This window comes from Mus musculus, chromosome 12 (genome assembly GCF_000001635.26).
Source record: "Mus musculus strain C57BL/6J chromosome 12, GRCm38.p6 C57BL/6J".
Lineage (NCBI taxonomy): Eukaryota > Metazoa > Chordata > Mammalia > Rodentia > Muridae > Mus > Mus musculus.
The window spans coordinates 83070481-83096201 of NC_000078.6; the positions used below are offsets into that span (position 1 = coordinate 83070481).

General features: G+C 45.3%; 1 protein-coding gene and 1 long non-coding RNA gene across 11 annotated transcripts in view, besides 1 other annotated feature; one reads left to right on the forward strand and one right to left on the reverse strand.

The window, feature by feature from the left end:
- Window positions 1–25721, forward strand: part of Rgs6 (regulator of G-protein signaling 6) — a 545511-nt gene that overhangs the window by 453930 nt on the left and 65860 nt on the right. For 9 of the 10 annotated variants that reach the window (XM_011244133.3, XM_011244137.3, NM_001310478.2 and 6 more), the window contains 2 exons: window positions 118–179; window positions 21268–21378. In XM_011244133.3, coding sequence (XP_011242435.1) covers window positions 118–179; window positions 21268–21378 — 173 coding nt within the window. Of the gene's footprint in view, window positions 1–117; window positions 180–21267; window positions 21379–21555; window positions 22609–25721 lie in introns of those variants that run through there. The other variant, XM_006516070.4, reaches the window with a different exon arrangement.
- Window positions 1915–3933: an enhancer, noted in NCBI's record as "VISTA enhancer mm78". NCBI's record gives its function as "enhancer in: midbrain (mesencephalon)[6/8] | heart[6/8] | facial mesenchyme[7/8]" and the evidence as "EXISTENCE:transgenic organism evidence [ECO:0001131][PMID:17130149]".
- Window positions 7213–12263, reverse strand: Gm31187. Its single transcript, XR_381768.4, has 3 exons — window positions 12082–12263; window positions 8528–8713; window positions 7213–7463 (listed from the first exon to the last, which is right to left on the reverse strand). It is a non-coding gene; the product is annotated as a predicted gene, 31187 (long non-coding RNA).

Here is a 25721-nt window from a genome sequence, read left to right on the forward strand (position 1 = left end):
AGTGCTGTCCACGGAGTGGTTTAGACCTTGGTGTGATTGCAGGACTTGGGTTCACGGAATGAAAGAGAATCAAGCTCTACTTTGGCCTCAGCACCTATGTTCTCTTTTTCCCTCCAGATAACGTTTTTGAATGCACAGATTGACAGACATTGTTTGAAAATGTCCAAAGTGGCTGAAAGGTACGCTGCTCCCTCCCGATAGTATTACCATGTGCATCTTTTATAAAGGAGAAATGTTACAGGGTTAACAAGTGCATTCAGCCTCAGGAGACAGCCCATACTCTCTCCTTCAGTCTGGTGTACATAATCCCCAGGCCCTGTGTGAGTGTAGCTAACAGGCCTCCGAGCCTGAGCAAGACACGCTCTCTTCCTTAAGCTTCTACCATGGAACCTGGTCATTCAGGAAAGAACACCTCTAAAAAACTCCATCATTCACCTTTGCCCTCAGTCCCTTGGTTGATCCAAATGGAATCACTCCCTTTTCAGCTATAAAACGCTCAGATTCATTTTACGAGGGAAAGAAGTTATGTGAGCCCTTTGAGGCAGCTGCACACGCAGGAGGGGACTAGATCCTTGAAAGATGTCCCTCCTCCACATACCAACACCTGCTGAACTGCATTGCACCCACTGTAAAGCAAACATCGAGCCCCTGCAGCCTGGCCTCTCCAACAGCTCCCGGGCTATAATCTGCACTGGTAGCTGGTTCCACTCTGTTACCTCATAGGAGACTCAATTTTATCAACTAAATGGTCCATTTTTTTAACCTTTCAGTAAAGATATAACCTGGGGATTCTGTGTGGAATAAATCTAATCAGGCAGCCAGAACTTAATACTTATTCATCTCTATGCTGCTGTAAAAGCAGTGTCCAATTTCTGATGGAATCCAGGATGCAAGTCAGGCTATTTACTGTGTATCAGGGAAACTGAGTTCTTGAAATTTAGAGCATGCGGGGTACTAGCTGTGTGACCCACCTCTAAGGCTCTCTCTGCTGACCCCTTGGGTAGCCCACATCTTCTCTCTGGACAAATGGGAACTTATAAAACTCCAACCTCAAATCCAAAGCCTGGATTAGTGATCTGCTCAGGATACCAAGGACTTATGGCATTTTTATGTTGATTTGTATGTATGCCCTGTATGTGTATGTACACTTCATCTTGTATGCTTGTTGTTATTGTCCTAGTACTGGGAATTGAACCTCACACACTGTGGGCGGGTGAGGTATTACTACTAACCTGTGTTCCCAAGGCCTTCATTTCCTTTTTATTTTGAAAAGGGAATCTCACTAAGTTACCTGGGATGTCTTTGATCTCCCTCTGCAGTTCAGGCCAGCCTTGAACTTGGGATGTCTTTGATCTCCCTCTGCAGTTCAGGCCTTGAACTTGGGATCCTCCTGAGGAACTGGAATTACCTCTGGGTCCAGTCATAAGGATTTAATTTTTTAAATTATGAGTATATGTGTATATATGAGTATATGTGTATATATATGAGTATATGTGCATATATATTTATGAATATATGTGTATATGTATATATGGAAATATGCACAGGAGTGCAACTGCCTACAGATGCTAGAAGAGAGCATTGGATCCCCTGTAGCTGGAATTACAAGTGGTTGTTAGCTGCCCAGTGTGGGTACAAGAAACCTAGCTGGGGTTCCCTACAAAAAGCAGTATTCTTAAGAGCTGAGGCATCGTGTACTTTTAATAGTAAACTTAGTTGTTGACATTCTGGGCCAGACAATGGCTTGTTGCATTTCTAAGTTCCTATCCTATGCCTCAGAATGTTATACAGCACTCCTAACCTCTATCCACTAGAGGCCAGTAGTGTCATCTCACCATTGTGACAACCAGCAATGCAGCAGAGCATTACTAAATGTGCAAAGGGACAGCAGCAGCAAAGTTGCCCCCGTTAAGAATTATGGTGTTCCTGCATTCCATCATGCAAATGCCTCTCACAGTGCCAATGGCTGAAGCTCCCATCACACAGAGAGCAGTTATTCTAAAGTCCCAGGTGTTGACAGCTGCAGGCTAGGCTACAGGAGGCTTCTTGTCCTTGCTGTCAAAATATGGGACTCCTGGCCAGCACACCAGCCTCTGAAAGTGCCTTTCTGTTCCAAACTGAGGATACCTTTGCCTCCCACCTGCAAAGAGCCAAGAGCAAAGCTGCTGAAGTTGCCTTAACGTTCCTGTGCTGTGGCTGTGAGACCATCAAGCCTCTGTTTGGGAGGCAAGATACAGAAACGGCTGACCTGGCAGGCTGCAGTATCTGTGTGCATGGTCATATCTGACTTGGAAGGACTCTTAGGAGAGAGTGTATACAGAGCATCTTTCATCAGGTTCCCATGTCCAGGGTCAATGTTCCAAGGCCAAGCAATGGGAATTCCTAAACCCAAGCCCTAGGCATGGACCCAGGGGCTCCAGGGGCGACTCAAGCAAGCTGTACTTTGAGCTTTAAGTGGAAGAATCTGGTGTCTAAGGTTCTGGGAACGCTATTTGCAGCTACATAGCCTGGGAACTCACTTCAGAGGGGATCTCTGAGTTTCAGCTTTATCTTATCTTTGGGGTAACTGGAGAAGCCTAAACCAGTTATTGTGAGATACCAGTCAGAATGTGGTAGGTGATATGTCCCAGGAGGGCCCCGGAGCAAAGGCAGGGAGTCTGGCAGGTCCCATTGTTTGTTTGTTTATGGGCTGTCTGGGAGGAGCCCCAGCTGGTACATCTAATTACACCGGAGAGGTGCTCACACAAGGGCTTATTCCAACCGCAAGTCCCCAGCCAGAAACTTCCAGGAGTCCAACCCCAGCAGAGGCTGGAATTTATTCCTGGCAGCAATAACTGACAGCTCTTCAATTCGACGTAAGGGTTTTCATTAGAGCCACAAGCAAACTCCCAGAGAGCAGTGGGGGGAGAGCAACCGGGTGTTTGCTGGAGATAAAGCGGCCCAGGCCTAGCCTGTCAGCTGCTGTGTTCTGCCAGGAGGGGCTGGGGTGGTGGCACTGGCAGCTGGCCAGAGGCGAAAACTGAGCTCTCCTGGGTGAGCCACACAGTCCCATGCCTGGGATCTGGTTTCCCTGGGCCTGCTCCAGGTGATAAGTGTTAATTAGAATTGTGTCCCCCTGAGGAAAGGTCCCTGCCTTTTTTTTTCCACTTAGTTGCCTAAGAACCCAAGAGGTAAGAAGCTGTTGCTGGTGATACCGGCGGCCAGTTCTGCAAAAGCAAGAACTGGGCAGGATTAAAACCTGCAGCCAACAATTAGAGGGACAGAGTAGTCAACTGGTGTATCTAGGGACCCACTAGGGAGGCTTGACTCCTGCCTCCTCCGCCATTTCCTGTGTTCTTGATGAAGCAAGTTGCTCCGTCTCTCTTTCTCTGCTTTTCTGCTTAAGAGGAGATAGTGTTGCTGGTTAGCCCACAGGGTTAAGGAGTGAGCCCAAGCTTGAGGCCTGGCTCCAGTCCTTGGCACTCAGGTCCCTTCCCCAAGAGCAGGAAGGACTAGTAATTTTCCAAAGTGGTGATTAACAGTCCCTCTGACAGGAGCAAACCTCAGGTATATGAGATGGAAGGAGGAGGGAGACCGGCCTTGAAGATGACAGTTCTGTGTTAATGCAAGTCTTCCCAGCCAGCCTCTACCTCCTCTCTCTGACTCCTATTCCGAGCCCTGCAGACTGCCCAAGGCCAGCACGGAAGCTCTCGATCTGTGCAGTTCCCCTTTTCCTATCCTATAGACACACCAATCCCCTCTCCTCTTCCAGGAGGAAGTGTTCTGTATGGAGGGACTGGCTCTTTAGATCTCCTCGGTTCATTACAGTTTTGAATATTCTGTGCATTGTGCCTAACAGTGTTTAAATGCCCCTGAGACGTCAGTATCTGTGTGCTTCCTGGGCTGATTCTTGCACTTTCTAAATGTGTAACCCTGTTCTTGACTCCGAAATAACAATCACTATATACTCAAATCAACTTCCCAGATACATACCTCTCACTACTCTGCTTTCTGGTCTTAACTATTTTAAGTGAAGACCCTCCTTAAATGTGGCTCACAAACTTGCCTTCCTAAAGAATGAACACTGCCTTCCAGCTCATTTTTCTGGATGACTTGAGCCAGTGTACTTATAGTTTGCTTTTAAACTCCTTTAAGCCGGGCGATGGTGGCGCACACCTTTAATCCCAGCACTTGGGAGGTAGCAGCAGGCAGATTTCTGAGTTTGAGGCTAGCCTGGTCTACAAAGTGAGTTCCAGGACAGCCAGGGCTATACAGAGAAACCCTGTCTCGAAAAACAAAACAAAAAAAAAAAAGAAAGAAAGAAAGAAAGAAAGAAAGAAAGAAAGAAAGAAAAGAAAGAAAAACCTCCTTTAAGTCCCTGCTCTTCAGAGACAGCACACACAGCTTCCTACACAAAATGGCCCTAGAGTGCTGTGTTTTTTAAGTCTCTGGTTCAAATTCTTACATCTTGGTCTTGGTTTTCTTTCTTTCTTTCTTCCTCTCTCTCTCTCTCTCTTCCTTTCTTCCTTTCTTTCTTTCTTTCTTTGTTTCTTTCTGGGTTTTTTGTTTTTCATTTTTTTGGTTTTTGTTTTGTTTGTTTGTTTGGTTGGTTGATTGGTTGGTTAGGTTGGGTTTTTGAGACAGGGTTTCTTTGTGTAGCCCTGCCTGTCCTGGAACTCACTCTGTAGTTCAGACCTCAAACTCAGAGATTCATCAGCTTCTGCCTGCCCCCGCCCCTGCCCCCGCCCCTGCCCCCGCCCCCTCGAGTGCTGGGATCAAGAGCTTGCACCACAGGTAATATTCTCTCTCTAAACATGCATCCTCTCTTCCCAGGCTGTAACAGACAAGGCTTATCAGTTAGCTGTGACTTACAAAGAACCTCTATATTCAGAAGCCTAACACTACAATAGCTGCCTTCCTCTGCCCACAGCAGATCCATCCATCCCCCCCACTCTCACCACCCCCCCCACCCCACCCCCGCCGCCAGGGATGGCCAAATACTGCCAAATGCTACTTACACTATTTTCTCCTATGCCTACAAACCCTGGATATCAATAATAACTCATAATAAAATAGGACGATCATAGCAATGTATAAGAGCGATGTAAATGCACCCTCTTTTGGAATTCTCGAGGACTCGTGTAAGGAACAAAGGATGTGCTTTGTGGCTTTTCTTTGGTGCCTCTGGATCACACGCACTACCGCTCAGCCCAACTTGAGGCAGCCTTCAGTAAAACAAGGGTTAGTTGGACACCAGCACCGCAGTCCACAACAGTGGATCCGATAACACACGTAGAAAGTAAGTGACTAACGGGAGGTAGGATATACAGCATGGAAACACTGGGCAAAACTCATGTCTTGGGTGGAGATTTTATCACACTGCTCGGGCCAGTGCGTGACTTTAAAACTCATGAATTATTTGTTCCTGGAATTTTTTCACTTAATATTTCCGGGCTGTGGCTTATCATGGGTAACTGGAGTTGCTGGAACAACAGAATGTAGGAGAGGCCATTACTCTATGTGTGTTCGCTCTTTCTCAGGTGTCTATTCGCCAACTGGTTGCATGAGCTAAGCTGCACATTTGCTCGCAGCTGTAGACTGGGTAGGAAGCTCTGCTGATCCTGGCTGACTGTCTCATGTATATGGCTTCTGATCATGTAGGACGGCTTCAACAAGGGCAGTTGTACTCTCTTTTACATGAACTCTCATCCCCAAGCCGGCTAGTTTGATATCACTGGCACAGAAACAACAAGAACACAAGAACAAAGCATACGCATGCAAAACCCAGGTTACAAACCCCGATAAGATTAAAAGGCCTGAGTATTACAGTCCATTTCTAAAATCAGTCTGCCACAGCAGACAGTGGAATCACAATGGCCCTGATCCTAAAGCAGTGGTTCTCAACCTGTGGGTCGTGACCCCCATGGGGGTCACATACCAGATATCCTGTACATCAGATACTTACATTAAGGTTTGTAACAGTAGCAAAATTACAGTTATGAAGTATCAATGAAATAATTTTATGGTTGGGAGTCACCACAACATAAGGAACTGTATTAAAGTTTCACAGCATTAGGAGGCTGAGAACCACTGTCCTAAGGGCAGTGTAAAAGCTCTTTCCCACTAGCCATGTTTTTCTTAATGACAATAAACTTGGAGGCATGGAGTGTGTTTCTCCTAGAGACTCTGACGAGACCTTTGTGTTAGTCACCTGCCTGTTTGTTAACTGTGACCAAATACCAAAAAGAATCAACTTAGAAGAAAGAGATTGTATTTGAGCTCATAGATCAGAAGTTTCGACCCAGGCTCATTTGGCCCTGTGCCAAGGAAGACTGTCAAGTCGTAAGGGCACAGTGGAATAAAGCTGGTATCTGTGAATGGGAGGGAGAAGAGAGAGAGGGCATGGGAGAGGAGAAAGAAGAGGGGGGGAGGGGAAGGGAGGGGAGGGGAGGGGCGGGACGGGGTGAATCAAGGAAAGAGGAGAGGAGAGGAGAGGAGAGGAGAGGAGAGGAGAGGAGAGGAGAGGAGAGGAGAGGAGAGGAGAGGAGAGGAGAGGAGAGGAGAGGAGAGGAGAGAAGAGAAGTCTGGTCCCAATATTTCCTTCAAGCGCCCAATCCCAATTCATTCTTCCACTAGGGTCTACCTCATGCTGACCAAGCCTTTCATACATAGCTTTGGAGGACCTTTAAGAACCAAACTATAACATACTCTATGGTGACTTCTCCAGATAGATGAAGTTGCCAAAGACATGAGGTCTTCCCCCTCTTTGCAGGAGTCCCAGGCTTATCTATTTTAATCCACCCACCCGAGCCTCCCATGGTTAGCAGCAGTGTTACACAGCTTTGTACAGAACTCTATACATCTCAGCTTCCAGTTGCCTGGCATCTCTGATCTCACCACAGGGCAGAAAGTTCTTCCCAAGCTTAGCGATGCTGTGGGACACCACAGTACCCGAGGTACTGCCTCAGATCCCAGCATAGCATCTGCACACAGAAAGATCAAGTTGTCTCATTTTTATGCCTGCTGCAGTGCTTGGCCCACCTTTACTCCATTCCTGGGAGTCCTTAGTGTGTCACAGCTGACTGCTGAATTGATTTTTTTTTTAAACATCATCTTGCTTGCCCATCTCTGAGATTGCTGCTGCTCCCTAAAATTGGATGCTGGTTCCTCCTCTGCCTCCTGACCCTCAGTGATCATGAAATGTAATTAATGAAATGCGATAAGACAGCAAGGAACCGGATACCCCAAGGCTCTATTAAAAATCTGCTGGGGTGATGATAGTAGTCTGTGAACTTAATGTCTGGTGATAAATTCAAGGGAGGGTGTGAAGGAGGCCAGTACAGCTCTGCTTTCATGGGGCTTGGGAAATTGTGAGATCCTTTCACTTCCCAGCCCATCTCAATCAGTAGAAAAGGAATGGCAAGAAGTCACCATATAGCCAAGGTCATCCATCTCTATTCAGACCAAAAGCTGGAGTCTGTAGCCTGTGGAATAAAAAGAGGCCGATGAAGCTCCAGACATACACTCTCCTCTCAGAGGGCTACGTTCACCTTCACTCCGCCCAGGTTTTCCTCCTGAATACTGTGTCTCTGGGTAGCCTGCAGTAAGGGTGTTCTGTCCCCCACCCACCCATCTTCTCCTGCCTTCCTCCCTCCCCACCTGTAGAGGGGCTCTGTATCTCCCTCCCCTCTCCCTTCAGGTCCTTCCTGTCCCACTTGCCTTCTAAGCATCGCTGTTTAGAAACTGCACACACCCAAAAAAGGGAGCAAGCATGACCCCTCTTCACCCCCTTGCACTTTTGGGTTTCCTGCTCTCTCGAAGGCTCTGACTTTATAAATAAATGCCTTACCACATTTTAGTGTATTCCTGAAGTGGGGACAAAAAGACACCTGGGCACAGCGTTTCAGATTCCACTTCTGGCTTTAATGCTGTCTACAGCTTCCAGCCATACCTCGCAGCACTTTTTCTGTAGCAATTACCAATGTCTGTGCCTTTTCAACATCTCTGCCAAAATCAAATGTGTGCTGGGCTAGGGACTAGTCCAGAGACTCCCTGCTATGTATTGTTTCACTGTGGTAGACAGCACCTGTTCTTTCTCTGGACTACATACTAGATTTTTGTGTGTCATATCCCGTAATTCAGAAGGAAATTATGAGTTTTTCTGTTAAGGAAGAGAGGATGGAATCTAAAACTTGCCCCCAAGCCTTCTCGAGTGGGTAGACTAGGTGTTTTTCTGAAGTCACTTTCTTTCATTATGTCCTTCCTCTCCAAATATATCAAGGTGGCCTCTAATTACAACCTTAATCAATAACTTCTTCATCCTCTTGAAAGGTGAGTATAATTAGAAACTGACTTTGCAGGGACAGCCATGATGAAGCTCAGCTGGTAGAGTGCTTGCCTAGCATAGGTGAAGCTCTGGGTTTAATCTCCAGCATCCCATAGACGGACCAAGTATCATCCCCTAGACCAGGTTACATACCTGTAACCATGGCACCCAGGAGATAGAGGCAGGAAGCTCAAAGGTTCACGGCCATCCTCAGCTACATACCAAGTTCAAGATCAGCCTGTGATTCACGGGACACTGTCTTGACAAACAAAAGAAGGCAAGATGTCTTTGCTGCCAGCTCTGTGCTGGTATTGTCCTGCGACGATGCAGTGGGGCCTGATGACTTCAGCAGGTGGTGGATACTGCATTAAAGGATGCACTGGCCAAAGAGGGTCCACCCTGGCAGCACTTGTTTAGGAAGATGAGACAGATAGACAGACAAATCAGCTATATCCACGTCTACACCGACAAGACAGCTGTAAGCCTCTAGCAATGGCAGGCAGCATCTCTGCCAAAACCCGATAGGTTAATCTCTTCTAATGATGTGAGAGTTTGCCATTTGGAAATAAGAAAACAAGTCGCTCGTTAGGAGTCAGGGATGAGAGGCCCGAGAGTTTCTAAAGCGCCGAATGACAGGTGTTGTTCCTAATGGACTTCTGCCGGATTTCTTATATTCACTTTCTATTACACTGTCACATCCGCACACCTATGGACCATCAGTGCCTGTGTGCAGATGCAGTGGGCAGCTTACATAGCCCTTTACATCCCTCTGGGTGCATTTCTCTTTGCTTCTGATGCCATTCCCCAAGCCTTTCTGTGGTTGTCAGTATTGACTTTAGACACAAAAATCAGCCATGGCTGCCTCCTTTCTTGCCTGCATGGCATTTCCTTTGTCTTGGGTCTCCTGGGCAGAGTCCATTCATCTTGTGATCTGTACATGCCCTGGGCCACTGACAGCCTACCCATTCAATGCTGAACTGTTTTATTGAACTTGGTCTTCATATGCCCATTACCTTCATCCCCATCCCAAGGATATTTGTTAGGTTTCAAAGCAAAGCAACATCCATGTATACTCAGGCTCAGACAAAAGGAGAATGTATTGGCTCTCAGAATGCAAAGAGGTGTTTCAGAGTTGGGCATGGGACTTGCAGCCATGCTCAGGAAGGGCCAGGACCTTTAATATCTCAGAGTTCTCAGATACTAACTGGTCCTGTCTCCTTTCTGTGAAGCCTCAGGATCTCTTATTAGAGACATGACCTAGAAGATGTGACAAGCTTCATTCTCTGCAGTTTCCGAGAAAGCACACTGGCCCCCACCCATGGTAGGTAGGTGGCCCTGGATAAATCAACAGTGGCCAGGAGCAGAGCTTGTCAGCAGCATGATGGCAAAGCTTGGTAACCCTGTGTGTACGTCAGGGTGCACTCCTCAGCCAAGCAGAGCCCAGCAGGATGTAAGACACCCCATGTATGCCTGCTCGCCCATTTTGGAGACCTTCCCACCGACTAGACTCCCTATCATCTTCCCATATGTTTCTAAGAAACCCAGACCAAGGCTCAACTCAGCTCAGTTTATTCTTTGTCCCCCTGGCCTCTGCCTCTGCCTCTGTCTCACTTTAACCACCTTTTACAACTAGAAAATGGCACTGAGTCATCTAGAAGCAAATCCTAAGCCTTTCAATCTCTCCATTATGATCTTATCCCGTATAGATGGTCAACCCCGTGTTTTCTTCCTGTATCCTCACCTGAGAAACTCTAGCCCCCAAGAATAATCTCCCCACCCCCACCCCAAGCACAAATGGAAGGAAAGAGGACAAGAAGGCAAACACAGGCCTGGGGCTCAGACCTTGTGACTAATGAGGTGGAGAAGCAGAAGGGAAGAGACAACCTTTCCTTTCTCCCTGGTATGAGGAATTTTCTCATCTCCTCTTCATCCTCCATTATCTCAGTTGTAGAAGGAGCCCTGTCTCACTCCCTCTGGGAATACCAACACCCTCAAAAGACAGCAGAGCAACGGAGGCAACAGACTGTGATATTTACAGAGCCACTGATATGAGTGTTCAAGAAAATGCACATCACTCCAGAGAGCACCATGCTAAGCAAAATAAGTCAGATTCTGAAAGATGGGCATCAAATTTTCTCTCATATTCATACTATATATATATATGTGTGTGTGTGTGTGTGTGTGTGTGTGTGTATATATGTAAATACACTTCTTTCTGGAGGTGACTGTGTCTCCTGGCTTCTGTACCAAAGTGACACCCATGGTGAGCAGAAATGTGGTCCTTCAGAGATGAGCACATTCTAGTGCCTGCAGTCAGCTTATGCTGTATGGAAAGAGAAATAGAGACTGCAGGTGGAGTTAAGGCTGCCAAGGAGTACACTTTAAAATATGTGCATTACCTCATCATATGGGTGGGTCAGCTGTTATCATAAGGGTCCTTAAAAGATAGACAGGCAAGCCAGAGACATCAGTGGCGGTGAGGTGGGATGTGTAAAGGTTCAGTCAGCCATTGGTGGCTTTGGAGACGGAAAAGACCATAAGCCAAGGCAAGTGGTAAGTCCCTAGAGGCTGGATGGGGTAAGAAGACGCATTCCTTTCTAGAATGTTCCCCACCCCAAAGAAATCATACCCACCTGGCACCAGTTCTAACTCAGTGAGACCCACTCCAGACTCTGGTCCTCAGAACTAGGCTGATACATTAATGCTGTCTTATTCTATTGAGTTTGGGGTAATTTATTACAGTATTATTAGGAACAAACACACAGCCCAAGGTCTCCTTTTCTCTGAGACTCATTACATCAGACTATTCACCTTCATCATCTTTAGCATCCCTGTATCTCTAGGCATCTTTTCTTCTGGTGGGCATACATGGCTGCTTCTGACAATTCAACCAATTCCACAAAATATAACACTGGAGTACACTTGGCCATGTGATTCCCTGGCCCCTTATGAAGCCTCTATCCAACTTCACATTTCCCTCGGACTAATTCCACCTATTGCTGTTACTGTGGCATTAACTTTAGTCATTGTCTTAATTCACATCCAGATTACCAGGGTTTCAGTGAGAGGCTTCTATACTTCTCCCACATGTTCCTCCTACGTCTATCCTGATGCTTGTCTGGACCCTATCTCAGGGAACATGATGCAGACCTGGCCATGGGAACCGCTCCATTCACATGCCTACTGCCTGTTACAGAGCCCTGCCTTGTGCCCTCGGCCCCACTGTCTTGAACCCAAACCACCATTCAGTCTCATCAGCCCTCTTCTACGCGCTTCTCTGAAAATACATCTATTCCCAGTTTGCTCTCAAGTATCTCTAAAAAGATGACGTTTAAAACCTGTCTGTCAAGATGGCTGAATCCTCACAGTTCTTAGTTACTGCCTGGTCCTTTGAGATTTTGCTGTCATAGGATGGCTTTAGACAGTGGCCTCCATTGCCTGTGTGCTGTCAGACAGGCAGCCTCACTGTTGTGAATGCCCAAGGGCTCCCTGAGTTCTCATCCAGCCTTTCCTGGGGCTTTCTCCTGCTCTGACATTGATACTGTTCTCATTCAGAGCTCCACCCAGAGACTTAGCCCTGGGCCCTGACCTATGGAGTTGGATGCCTCCTTTCAGGTTGGAAATCCCAGCCCAACTCTCAGAAACCTAAGAAGAGTAGAGGAAAGAAGAACAGAAAACTTGCTTGTTTCAGGCCCACTGTCTCTTCCAGGAAAGTCTGTTTCTAATTAAAAAAAAAATCCCCCAATTTGTAATTTAACTAGATAAGGATGTCTTACTTTTTTGCCTTGAGCTGTCAAACAGATATGTTTTCTTTGAGATACAAAGCCAACTGAGGAAGACATTCTTGTATTGACCGGGGCAGATATCCTGCAAGGAAAGAGAGACCATGGCTGAAGGAAGGAAGGAAGGAAGGAAGGAAGGAAGGAAGGAAGGAAGGAGGAAGGAAGGCCCATGAACTGTTTGCTTCATTCTAATATCACCATGGATACCCAAGGGTCTCATAATCAGAGAAGCTCCCAGTATCTCCTTATCCCTCAGACACTCAGGAATAGCTCAGCAGGACCTGTCATTCTCACCCCTTGAACAGAATGTAGGTTTGTTGGTGACAACTCCAAACAGTCAGATGACCTAGTATTGTCCTCTATAAACCCCCACTGTCTACATTTGCATTGCTAGGGTGTTGAATAGTTCCACCCTCTCTCTCCAAACAGATATGTCCAGGTCTTGACCTGTGGGACCTGCAAGTGTGGCCCCACGTGGGAGAAGCATCCTTGCAGATGTGACTAAGTGGCCCTAGTAGGTTGCCCATGTACCCAGGCACATACCAGCAGCACTAAGTGGACTTTATTGGTTATGAAGAAAGAGTACATGAACTTGGGAGTATAGAATGAGATGGGGAATGGATGCAGTTGGAGGGTATGGGGGATAGGAGTGTATTTGAGCAAAATACATTGTACACATGTATGAATTTTTCAAATAATATATATTAAATATAAATTAGATATAGATATGGGTTTTTTCAGAAGAAACTTAAGCCAATGATAACTATTTATATTAGGAAATGAAGGAAATAGAAGGGAAGAGAAGAGAGGGGAGGAGAATGAAGGAGAAGGGAGAGGAGGAAAGGACAGGAAGAGAAGAGAGGGGAGGAGTGAGGGGAGATAGGATGAAATGAGACAAAAGGTCAAGTTGCAGACAGAGAAGAAGGCCACTAGAGACGAGAGGAGAGAGGAGAGGAGAGGGAGAGGGAGAGGGAGAGGGAGAGGGAGAGGACTGCCTGGAGCCTCAAGAATCATCAATTAGCAAGAATGGACTCTGGACTCTCAGGAGGGAACACAGTCCTGCTGAGACCTTGATCGCAGACTTCTGGCCTCCAGAGCTGAGTACACACTCACACTATTTAAGCTACTAAGTGTGTGGTAATTTGTGACATCAATGTCATTTCTTTCAGGGTGAGTAAAATTAGTCCAGTGACAATGGAGTGGCTACTGTTGTGGGCTGTCCGACAGGAGTCCTTCCCGAGCACACTTTCCCAGAACTTTATTCTTGCTACTCTATAAAGTTCTTTCAGATGAATGCTACCTGTCAGGATGCAAACCTCAAAGGAGGCTCACGGAGCAGGCGATGATGAGTCTCCAGTGTGCATAGTGGCTTCAATTATGTATCTGTATCTGCAGATGATGTTCAAGATTCTTTAAAATATTTTCCTGATTTTTTTTTCAAATTTTTTTTCAAAATTATTTTAATCACCGTGGTTTTGAGTATTCAACAAGGCTACTGTGTACAATAGTGTGAACTTGATAGAGATCAGATAAGTGACCCAACCAAGAACTGAAACAAAAGCGTTCCCGTGTGAGCCCCTCATTCTGCCGTGCTGGTGGATGCTCTGTACTTAGGAGGGCAAGGAGGCTCTGTGATGTCAGGAAATTGACAGCCACCTTTCAAACTAGCATTAGCAGTTATCTTCATTACGGCGCATGCGTACGTGCGTGCGTGCGTGCATGCGTGCGTGCCTGAGTGAGTGAGTGCCCGTGTGTGCATGTGCATGCAGGTTCGTACACGTGCATCCTAGTTTTCCTTCCTGTCGCTGTGATCAAACACCCTGACAAAAGTTAACTTTAAGAGAGAAATGGTTTGCTCAGCTTACAATTTCAGGTTACCGTCCATCATTTCCATCATTACGGCAATTCAAGCTAGAAACATCTGGTCCTGTCCATAATCAAGAGCTTAGAGGACGAAAGCGCACATGCCTACCACTGCACCCACTTTAATACCATTCAGCCAGGCGGTGTTGGCGCACGCCTTTAATCCCAGCACTTGGGAGGCAGAGGCAGGCAGATTTCTGAGTTCGAGGCCAACCTGGTCTACACAGTGAGTTCCAGGACAGCCAGGGCTACACAGAGAAACCCTGTCTGGGGGGGGGGGGGGGGGGGGGGGAATACTGTTCAAGACCCAAACCAGGAATGGTGCTGCCCACAGTGGGTGGAGCTTCCTGCCTCAATCAATGGATCAAGACAATCCCTCCCCAGACACGCCCACAGGCCTGTCTGATCCAGCCAGCATCCCATTGAGATTCTCTTCCCAGGTGGTTGTGGGCTGTGTGTGTGCAAATGTGAAAGCCAAAGGTCGATGTCATTCTCCACCCTAATTTTTGAGACAGGATTTTGGACCTAGAGCTGGCCGATTCAGCAAGTCTGGATGGCCCGTCTCCATCTCAATATTGGAATTAAAGGCGTGAGCCATCATGCCCATCTTGTTGTGTGGGAACGGGGCGGGGAGGGGGGGGGAATCTAAATGCAGGTCCTCCTGTTCACACAGCAAGCACTTTCCCCACTGAGCCATCTCCCCAGTTCCTCCTTCATTATGACTTAGTGAGGAAAACACCGCATAGACTGTGCTCTTCAGAAAGTTGATCAGATTTTTAAAAACTTCTGTGTGCATTTGAGTCACCCGGGAACCTTATTAATGTGAAGGTTGACTCAGTAGAGCCCAGGAGCTAAGACTCCACATTCATGACAGCTTGCAGGGGACACGGGTTGCAGCTTAAGGACCACAGTTCATGTAGCAATGGTGACTCTGCCTAACACCTTTGCATTCTTAGCATTCCTCAGTTAACCCTGTTTGCCCTTTGCAATTTAGTGACAGAGACTGTGGCTGTGACTTTGCTGTGGTAGAGGAAACTGCTGGCCCACAGCCAGCTCTGCTTAGGGAAAAAGAAAATGTGTATTGTGGATAAGTAAGTAATTTTTAAAAATGTGTATATCCTTGGGCCAAATTATTCTACTTACAGACATGATTTCCAAATACATACTGAAGATGTGTATACGTATGCATTCTGTTGCTATGATAAAATACTCGAGGAAACCCACTTGAAAGAGGAAAGGTTTAGTTCACGACTTCCGAAGTTTGCATCCATTGGCTGTGTTGTTTTTTAGCCCATGGTAAAGCAGAACAGAATGGCGGAGCAAAACTATGAACCTCACAGTAGCCCAGAAAAAAGAGCCAAAACAAAAGACACTCTTTGGGGTCATGATCCCCAGGACCTACGTCCTCGAGTGAAGCTACCTCCTAGATTTCCACCCCCCACCATGGCCTATTAGATTATGGATCTGTAGAAAGACAACCTGTTCATGAGGTCAGAGCCTTTGTAATGTGTTCACCACCCGGGACTCTGCTTCTCAACCCTGTTGCACTGGGGACAAGGGATGCAACACAGGAGCTTGTAGAAGACATTTAAGATCCATACTACTGCAAGATAAAAATAAAAGAAGTAAAAGAAAAAAAACCTATATAAAAGCAATAAACTATATTATATTAAAACTCTGTGTCTAATATAAAGATGATTAAATAAAGTATATAAACTTTATATAAATTATATATAATTATATATAATAAACTATTCTTTTTCTTTACTTCCCCACAGTCACTAAATGAATAAAATATTAACTAATTTATATATAACATATATATATGATATATATAATAAATAATTCTTTTTTTCTTCACACCCCCCAAACATGTCACTAAATGAATAAAAATAATGTGAACTTTTCATTAATCATGTAGCAGCAGATTTTCTTGTTCTGCTTGACAGAAGTTACAGGGAGTCAAGGAGCAGGGGTATGACTTTTCCTATTGCTGTGATAAAATAGCCTGACAAAAACGACCGAAGCAAGGAGAAGCTTATGTGGGCGTGCAGAGTTTGAAAGGACAGCCCATCATGCCAGGGCAGCTCTGGTGGCAGGAGCGTGAGGCAGTGGATCACGCTGTACTCACAATCAGGCAGTAGGGATGACTGCTGCTGCTCAGCTGGCTGTCTCCATTTCTGCAATCCAGGACCCCGGCCTAGGGAATGGTGCCGCCCACTTCAATTACTCTAACCAAGATAACCTCTCACAGACATGTCTAGAGGCTAAACCTAATCTAAATAATACCTCACAGGGACACCCAGAGACCTGTCTCCTATGTGATTCTAGATACTAACACGCTGATGATATTAACTTTCACAGATGCCCTTCAAATGCTAGTCTGTAGCAATTTTGTTTCCCTCGGGGTTTGGCATCAGAAAACAGAAGCAAGGCATACTCCAGTGTCAGGTTCCTTGTTAGGCTCTTAGATACAGAGCTGGAACCTTAGCCCTGTGATTGTTCTAAGCCCTACACGAGCTTCAGGCATTGGGATCCTTGGCTCTTGGCAGCATCCAATGTCACACCAACCTGGGGACTGAGACCGGAGGTCCTGAAAACTAAATAGTTCTCTGGAACTCTTGTAGTGAATAGGGCCTACGGGTTGTTTTTCCAGCTCCTTATAGCTGTTTATCCTTCAGTCACCTCTCTGCTCTCTTATCTTCCTGCTTCCCCTCTTCTTCCTGGATGCTCTCAGATCTCAGAGCTCAGCTGGCAGCATGCTGCTGAGATGACTCAGGATGTCTACCTCCTCTGGGACATCTTTGAGGAGCCAGAGTATGAATGATTGCCGCTCAGGAAGCCAGTGTCTGCCACTGTTGAGGTCATTCAAACAAGGACATTCATCCAGGAAGGTGGGATGATCAGATGAGCAGGGCTTCTAGGCAGTGGGGACCACCACTGCTGGGCATGTCTGGGTCCGTGGCCACTTCTTTCTCAACCATAAAGCAATTATGCCAAGGTCACTACCCACCCCCCTTTCAGCTATGCTGCCACCACCACCACTATTTGCTGTCTCTTTCCTGGTACCACCAGTTCTGTTGGCACTACTGAAAGTGTGCAAGAAAATATCACTGTGGAGAATTCTTTGAATCGGGCCAAATGCTGCAACAGCATAGAAGGAAGTGCAGAAGAGTATCTCCCAGCCTACTTACTGAGTAAGCCTGCGCAGACTGTTTATAGCCCTGGGTGCGGACCAATCACAGACACTTTTGGAGGTTGGGCAATCAGAATTTTGCCTCTTAATATTCATAATCATTGAGGCTTGCATTTTGGGCCAAGAGTCTTTACTTCTTAGCACCCGTCACAGTAATTAGTCCTTCCACCAGAGGAAGAGCTCTTCCTCTGGCCAACGCGGAAATGGTTGTAGGGTCATCTAGAGTTCATGGACTGTTCTGATAACAAAAAGTTTGGCACAAACTGTTTCAAGCAGCCCTGGCTGGGGCTGTGCCTTTAAGATCCAGGTCGGTCAGCTGTGATATTTTCATAATTATCCCAAACTATCCATAGAGTTTGTAAGCAGGAGACTGCCAGTGTGAAAGAATAATTCAGCTAGCTGTTAGAACTAGTTCTTTGTGAGGGTAGCAAGGGCGAGTCTATATGCTAATTAGGAAGTCAGGTTGCCCAGCCTTAGCCTACGCCAAAATAGCAGCTTAAAAAGTGATTAACAAACTCCGTCTCTGTAACTCCTGGAACAAAACACCCATGGAAGGAGTTACAGAGACGGAGTTTGGAGCTGAGATGAAAGGATGGACCATGTAGAGACTGCCATAGCCAGGGATCCACCCCATAATCAGCATCCAAACGCTGACACCATTGCATACACTAGCAAGATTTTATTGAAAGGACGCAGATGTAGCTGTCTCTTGTGAGACTATGCCGGGGCCCAGCAAACACAGAAGTGGATGCTCACAGTCAGCTAATGGATGGATCATAGGGCTCCCAATGGAGGAGCTAGAGAAAGTAGCCAAGGAGCTAAAGGGATCTGCAACCCTATAGGTGGAACAACATTATGAGCTAACCAGTACCCCGGAGCTCTTGACTCTAGCTGCATATATATCAAAAGATGGCCTAGTCGGCCATCACTGGAAAGAGAGGCCCATTGGACTTGCAAACTTTATATGCCCCAGTACAGGGGAATTCCAGGGCCAAAAAGGGGGAGTGGGTGGGCAGGGGAGTGGGGGTGGGTGGATATGGGGGACTTTTGGTATAGCATTGGAAATGTAAATGAGTTAAATACCTAATAAAAAATGGAAAAAAAAAAGTGATTAACAGTGACCATGATTTTAGCAGTGCTTGAATAGAGTCTAACACCCATTCAGTGCCCAGGAAGAAGTGGATCCCGTCTTAAACTCAAGTTTAACAAATTGTCAGGTTAATGGGTTCAGCACATTTTCCTGAGAAAGAAAATCTGTGAGATGGAAAAACAATCCATAGGCCTTCATTTCTGTATTTGTAAATATTTGACTTTTTCAACTGGGCATCGAGTATACATGTTATTCCTTACAATTTTTGTTTATACGGTTGGTTGGTTGGTTGGTTTTGTTATAGGGGTTCTCTAAATAGCCCAGGCTAGCCTCCAACACACAATCTCCTGCCTCATTTTCTCAAGTGTTAGGATTGTTCTCAACTGGTTCCTAGAATCGTGTACCTTTGACAGCTTATATTATTTCAGAATTTGATCAGAAAGAAAGTGGCTGGGGTGAGAATGACGAGCATTGTAATCTACATGCTGGAGCAGAGGCGTGGTTAGGAATTGAGCCGGCTGACCCCTGGAGTCCTGTGGTCTAAGAGGACCATGGAAAGCAAGAGTGAAGCATGAGCTGATAGCATCCGGACAAGCTCATTCTGCCTCTCCAGACTTCTGGTCTTAGGCCACCTGCACCCCTGGAAACCAGTCATCCTGCTCCCTAGAGGCGGAGAGACCTTAGATCTCAGGCATATTCAACAACATCGTTGAGGCCAAATGAAGACAAAAGAGACAGTAGATGTTGTATCTACTGAAGTGTGGGGATTGGAGAGAGGAGTTGCCCACACCGCATTATAACGGTGGAAGAGCTGGATATTCTATTTCCTGAACTAGGGGGGTTCAGAGATGAGGGGAGATGGTACTCTCCACCCCTCATTGTAAACAGTGGAAATGCTGAGATAAATACTGTGTAGCCCATAAAGCCTCAAACATTTATCATGTGGACCGTGCAGAAATGGCTTGTGGACATATGCTTAGAGAAAAATAAATGTCCTCAGAGGAAAGACTCTAGTTCTGTAGAGAGCTTTAACTAGGAAACAAGCAGGAGACCTGTGACCCGCTCGGGATGCCCATCAGTGTGCACACTCTGCCCACACACACACCTAACCTCCTAGCAGATTTCTGTCTTTGAGTCATCAATACAAATGGATGTCCATGGTTTTCCCAGATCCTCAAGGAAAGCCCCAGACTGACAGGACATCATTTACATATTCAAGCAGAAGGAAGGGACTTGGAGAACTCAAAACAGAAAAACCAACAGAAGAAACATAATAAATATGGAAGATTAGTGACTCTTGATATATGATAAGACATTTTGTCAATAAAATAAGAAAGTTGGTGCTATGATAAGAGTAAAGTCTTGAGAGTGTGTCGGTCTACATATTAAAAACATAACTAGACAGGTCAAAAGATGGTCAGACTAGGAGATGAAACACTTAAAGAAAAACTAGACTCAGTTCAGGCTGTTCATATGTTAACTAAAACTTATCTTACTGAACAAGAAAAGTGCTGGATTATGGGTATTAAAACAGCAAAGAAATAAATTTTACTGGGGTCTTTTTAAAATGTGTTTTATATTGTGTGTAGTATATTGAATCAAAACTGGTGAAGGGCCATCATGAAATTGCAGAGCATATTAGTAATAAGGGGGAGACCCTACATCCACATAGAGAGAAACTGACAAAGTAACAACAGTTCACGTGGACCCAGACACCCGGCACCAAAAATGTAGAGTAACGCCTTCAAGCCTCTGAAGGAGGTGACTTTCAACATGGTGGCCTATACCCATCACTGCCGGTCAAATACGGAGATTGACAGGCATTTTTAGACCTCGGGTACTCACATTTAGCTCTTGAGAACCTTTGTTAGAAAGCTGCTACATGGTGTGCTTCATCACAGCTCAAAGGTAAAAGCAAGAGCCAGAGACGTCGGGTTTCTGTCAGGACCAAGGAGGCCAGCAGTCCAGATAGAGGCCAGGGGACTAAGGGTTGTGGAGGGAACACCATCTGGAGACAGGAAAACCCTGACAGAGGATCTGATACAAGTTGGGGGTGAGGGGGAATCTACTTCTAGATGTTTCAAAGATTTGCTAAAACATTGGAATAGAGTAAGATACTGTTAGCTGACAGCCAACAGTTGTATCCAGATTAGCAATGTGGACTCTGGATTAGCAACGATAAGTAGGTGAATTCATCTGGGAGTTCATCAGAAGGCAGGGAGTAAGGGTTGCTAGGGACTAGTGAGTGGGAGCTAAATCCTTGTCTACGATTAATCTATCAAGAACGGTTATAAAAGCTTATGCTTCAGAAACATAGAGTCAAACTTGTCTGAGAGCGGCTCATATACAGGAAGAATCAAAATATGGATGGCAGATGCTTCTGTGAGAAAAGTTGGGGGAAACAGCCATTGCTCTCCACCTGCCCCAAATGAAAATTTAGTATTGTGTGATAGGCAGTTAGTTAGGTTCACCGGGCTCATTACAAATATACACATATTTGTGTGTGTGTGTGTGTGTGTGTGTGTGTGTGTGTGTGTGTATGCACCCTATTCTAGCATTGCCTCTAGCCATTTTCTGTTTTCTACGTACATGTTAGCTAGTCACATATATTGGGTTATAACTATAGCTAGAAAAACTAAGTTGCTTTTGTGTGAACTCCTGGTCGGGTGGGTTTTGAAAGTCTGCACAGGAAGTGTGTCATCAGGTTGGGGAATTCTGACAGAACTATAGAAGTCACTGTGGACTCAACTTATCTTTTTGAAATCCATAATCTTTGGAGGCTGTGACCTCTGTATTAGGCATCATGGTTCTGGCCAAGAGTCAAGAAGTGGGAAAGGATATCACTGTGTGTATACTAGAACTTAAGGTAACAGAGCAAACCTGACATGTTGGGGACAGGGCAGCTGAGAGCAGCTCGGCTAGTCAGGAGTGGGAGTGGGTTTTTCCCGTGAGCACGGCTGTTGTTGACGTGGGACAACACTGCGTGCTTGCCTAGGAAATCAGTTCTTCTTTGCCTTGCTTCCTCCTACAGTTTAATCGCTTACACGGAGCAGTATGTGGAGTACGACCCATTCATAACACCAGCAGAGCCATCTAATCCTTGGATCAGCGATGACATCACCTTATGGGACATAGAGATGAGGTAATACATAACAAACAAACAAACAAACAAAAGTTTGGGATAGGGGATGTTGAAAAAAATCCATAGTCTAATGCAATTGCCTCTTCCCTACTTTAATTTAAATGAGACTAGAGGAGAAGAGGTCCAAGTGTCCTCCACATTAATGTCTGCTTGCTCAAGATTTATTCTTCCTTGCAGCTTTGACTTGTACATGGCTTCTCTGTGTCTCCAATGGCAGCTAGCACCTCTCCTCAGCGTTTCATGGCTCTGGCTGCTGGAAGGGAAGACGCTGCTGCCTCAACTTGTCTCCTTTATCTCAGGTCGCAGCAACACTAGCTAGCCCCTCTCTGTGCCATCCCTATCTCTCAGTACTTCCCACCAATCCCCCTCAGCTGGTACAAGCTGATTTAACAACGATGGTTGAAGAACTTCATCTAGGAGTTCCTCAGAAGGCAGGGAGTGGAGGGACTAGGGGGCTAGTGGATAGAAGCTAAATCCTGTCTAAAATTAATATATGGGGAATATTGTTCTTGCTGTGGAAAAGACGAGGCAGCGAGGCGGAGTAGAGCTGGTGAACCTGCCCAGGGATGCACAGTTGGAATGCAGCAGCCTTAAGGCTGGAGCCCAGACAGAGGCTCTGGGGCTGGGCTGGCCTCACACTGGCCTTCTGGGGTCACAGACATCAATAGTTTTAGCAGCTCTTGGCTCTGCCCTAGGTGGGAAGCAGGTGTGTTGACTTAGCAGCTGAGGGGAACTTGGGCACAGTCACAATCCCTACACATGCGGACACAGTTCTGTGTGGTACTCCTTCTCCTCTGCCCTCCAATTTCTTCTTTCATTTTCCATGACTCCGGTGTTGTCTTTCTCTTTTAATAAAAGTCTTAGATGACTACTATAAAAAGCTTAATCTATCCTGGTGTGCATAAAGAAGGAAACTCCTCCCTTCCTCCGACCTGCCCTCCAGGAGTCTGATGCCCTGGTTCCCACCCTGCAGCAGAGTGCTGGGCACGGGGAGGACTCCCGGGTGGTCCTCTGTGCACACTGACAGAGACTCCAAGGAGACATCTCATGTACATTCTGGCTTGGGTTGGTTCACTGCAAGGATCAGACCACATCCCTTCCTTTTTAATGTCATATCTTTGCAAATCCAAGTTTTCAGAGAAGTTGTATGATTAAAAAGCTATGCTAGAAACTTCTCCATTTCATCCAGGTTCTCCAGTTTTGTTGAGTATAGCCTTTTGTAGAAGGATGTGATGGTGTTTTGGATTTCTTCAGGATCTGTTGTTATGTCTCCCTTTTCATTTCTGATTTTGTTAATTAGAATGCTTTCCCTGTGCCCTCTAGTGAGTCTGGCTAAGGGTTTGTCTATCTTGTTGATTTTCTCAAAGAACCAGCTCCTCGATTGGTTGATTCTCTGAATAGTTCTTCTTGTTTCCACTTGGTTGATTTCGCCCCTGAGTTTGATTATTTCCTGCCGTCTATTCCTCTTGGGTGAATTTGCTTCCTTTTGTTCTAGAGCTTTTAGGTGTGTTGTCAAGCTGCTAATGTATGCTCTCTCTAGTTTCTTTTTGGAGGCACTCAGAGCTATGAGTTTTCCTCTTAGAAATGCTTTCATTGTGTCCCATAAGTTTGGGTATGAAGTGGCTTCATTTTCATTGAACTTTAAGAAGTCCTTAATTTCTTTCTTTATTCCTTCCTTGACCAAGGTATCATTGAGAAGAGTGTTGTTCAGTTTCCACGTGAATGTTGGCTTTCTATTATTTATTTTGTTATTGAAGATCAGCCTTAGTGCATGGTGATCTGATAGGATGCATGGGACAATTTCAATATTTTTGAATCTGTTGAGGCCTGTTTTGTGACCTATTATGTGGTCAATTTTGGAGAAGGTACCATGAGGTGCTGAGAAGAAGGTATATCCTTTTGTTTTAGGATAAAATGTTCTGTAGATATCTGTCAGATCCATTTGTTTCATAACCTCTGTTAGTTTCACTGTGTCCCTGTTTAGTTTCTGTTTCCATGATCTGTCCATTGGTGAAAGTGGTGTGTTGAAGTCTCCCACTATTATTGTGTGAGGTGCAATGTGTGCTTTGAGCTTTACTAAAGTATCTTTAATGAATGTGGCTGCCCTTGTATTTGGAGCCTAGATATTCAGAATTGATAGTTCCTCTTGGAGGATTTTACCTTTGATGAGAATGAAGTGCCCCTCCTCGTCTTTTTTGATGACTTTGGGTTGGAAGTCAATCTTATCAGATATTAGGATGGCTACTCCAGCTTGTTTCTTCATACCATTTGCTTGGAAAATTGTTTTCCAGCCTTTCATTCTAAGGTAGTGTCTATCTTTTTCTCTGAGATGAGTTTCCTGTAAGCAGCAAAATGTTGGGTCTTGTTTGTGTAGCCAGTTTGTTAGTCTATGTCTTTTTATTGGGGAGTTGAGACCATTGATATTAAGAGATATTAAGGAAAAGTAAACATTAAACTCAAGAGAACGAAGACCAAAGTGTGGACACTTTGCCCCTTCTTAGAATAGGAATCAAAACACCCATGGAAGGAGTTACAGAGACAAAATTTGGAAGTGTGACGAAAGGATGGACCATCTAGTGATTGCCATATCCAGAGATCCATCCCATGATCAGCTTCCAAATGCTGACACCATTGCATACACTAGCAAGATTTTGCTGAAAGGACCCAGATATAGCTGTCTCTTGTGAGACTATGCCAGGGCCTAGCAAATACAGAAGTGGATGCTCACAGTCAGCTATTGAATGGACCACAGGGCCCCCAATGGAGGAACTAGAGAAAGCACCCAAGGAACTAAAGGGAACTGCAACCCTATAGGTGGAACAACAATATGAACTAAGCAGTACCCGGGAGCTCTTGTCTCTAGCTGCATATGTATCAAAAGATGGCCTAGTTGGCCATCACTGCAAAGAGAGGCCCATTGGACTTGCAAACTTTATATGCCCCAGTACAGGGGAACGCCAGGGCCAAAAAGGGGGAGTGGGTGGGTAAGGGAGTGGGGGTGGGTGGGTATGGGGGACTTTTGGTATAGCATTGGAAATGTAAATGAGCTAAATACCTAATAAAAATGGAAAAAAAAGCTATGCTATACAAAAATTGACATGGACTGACATATATACTAACACGTGTAACATATATACATAGAGACTGTCTTGGTTAGGATTAATAGTGATGTGATGAAATATCATGACCAAAACAACTCAGGGAGGAAACTATTCTGCTTATACTTCCAGGTAACAGGTCCGTCACCGAGGGAAGTCAGGGCAGGAACTCAAACAGGGCAGGAATCTAGAGGCAGGAGCTGATGCAGAGGCCATGGAAGAGTGCTGCTTACTGACTTGCTCCATGTGGCTTGCTCAGCCTGCCTTCTTATAGAACCCAGGGTCACCAGCCAGGGGTGACACTACCCACAGTGGTTTGGACCCTCTCACATCAAACCACTGGTTAAGAAAATGCCCTACAGGCTTCCCCTATCTATGGAGACAATCTCTCAGTTGAGAAATTGTCCTCCTCTTATCAACAATGCTACCTTGTATCAGGTTAACATAAAAACCAGCCAGGAGCGAGGTTAAGAATGAAATTAAGACATTATTTTTCCTTCAATGTATGTGTATTTCATATAGTTGCTAAGTTGCTAGGATACTAATTCATGTTAAGTTGGCTGGTCCTACCTTAGGTAAGCAAAGATACTAAGGGTTTCTTTGGGCTCAGGGATACTGTAAAACTTACAGAGACTTTAAGGGTGCCACAAACTCAAAACATTCAAGAGGCTTTGAATTAGTGTCTGTCTCTTTAAATTTTCATACACAGAAAATATTCTCATCTCTACTGCAAGTATGTTCATTATATGTATACACACACACATATATGCTATTTTAATTAGCAATATATAAACACACACTAATCCACCTTATCCTTTTTAATATTTGCATAATATCCCCTGGCATGAATGAAGTAAAATTTATTCAACCAACCCCCAGGCCATAACTTTTTAACTCATGTCTTTTTCTGTAATATAAACAGCAATTCAAGGACCGTCCCTATACCTCAATCTAATTAGTGTTTTACTATTAATTTTACAAAGGGAGAATTACTTGAGGCGGAGTGCATAGTTTAAGTTTGGTCCGTGTGCCAGATTTTCTTAAATAAGCCTCATCCCCCTTGTCCCCGCCTCTATTTAAAGGTCCCCACCCCTCTAACCCCAGAACGAGCAATCTTCTTCTCTTAATTCATAAGCCAGTGGATCCAAACAAATCTCACTTTGCTTTCTGTTTCTTCACTGGTGTAGAAATGTCTTACTCGGGGATATTTCCTATGACTATAAAGATTCATTCTTCTGTGACTCT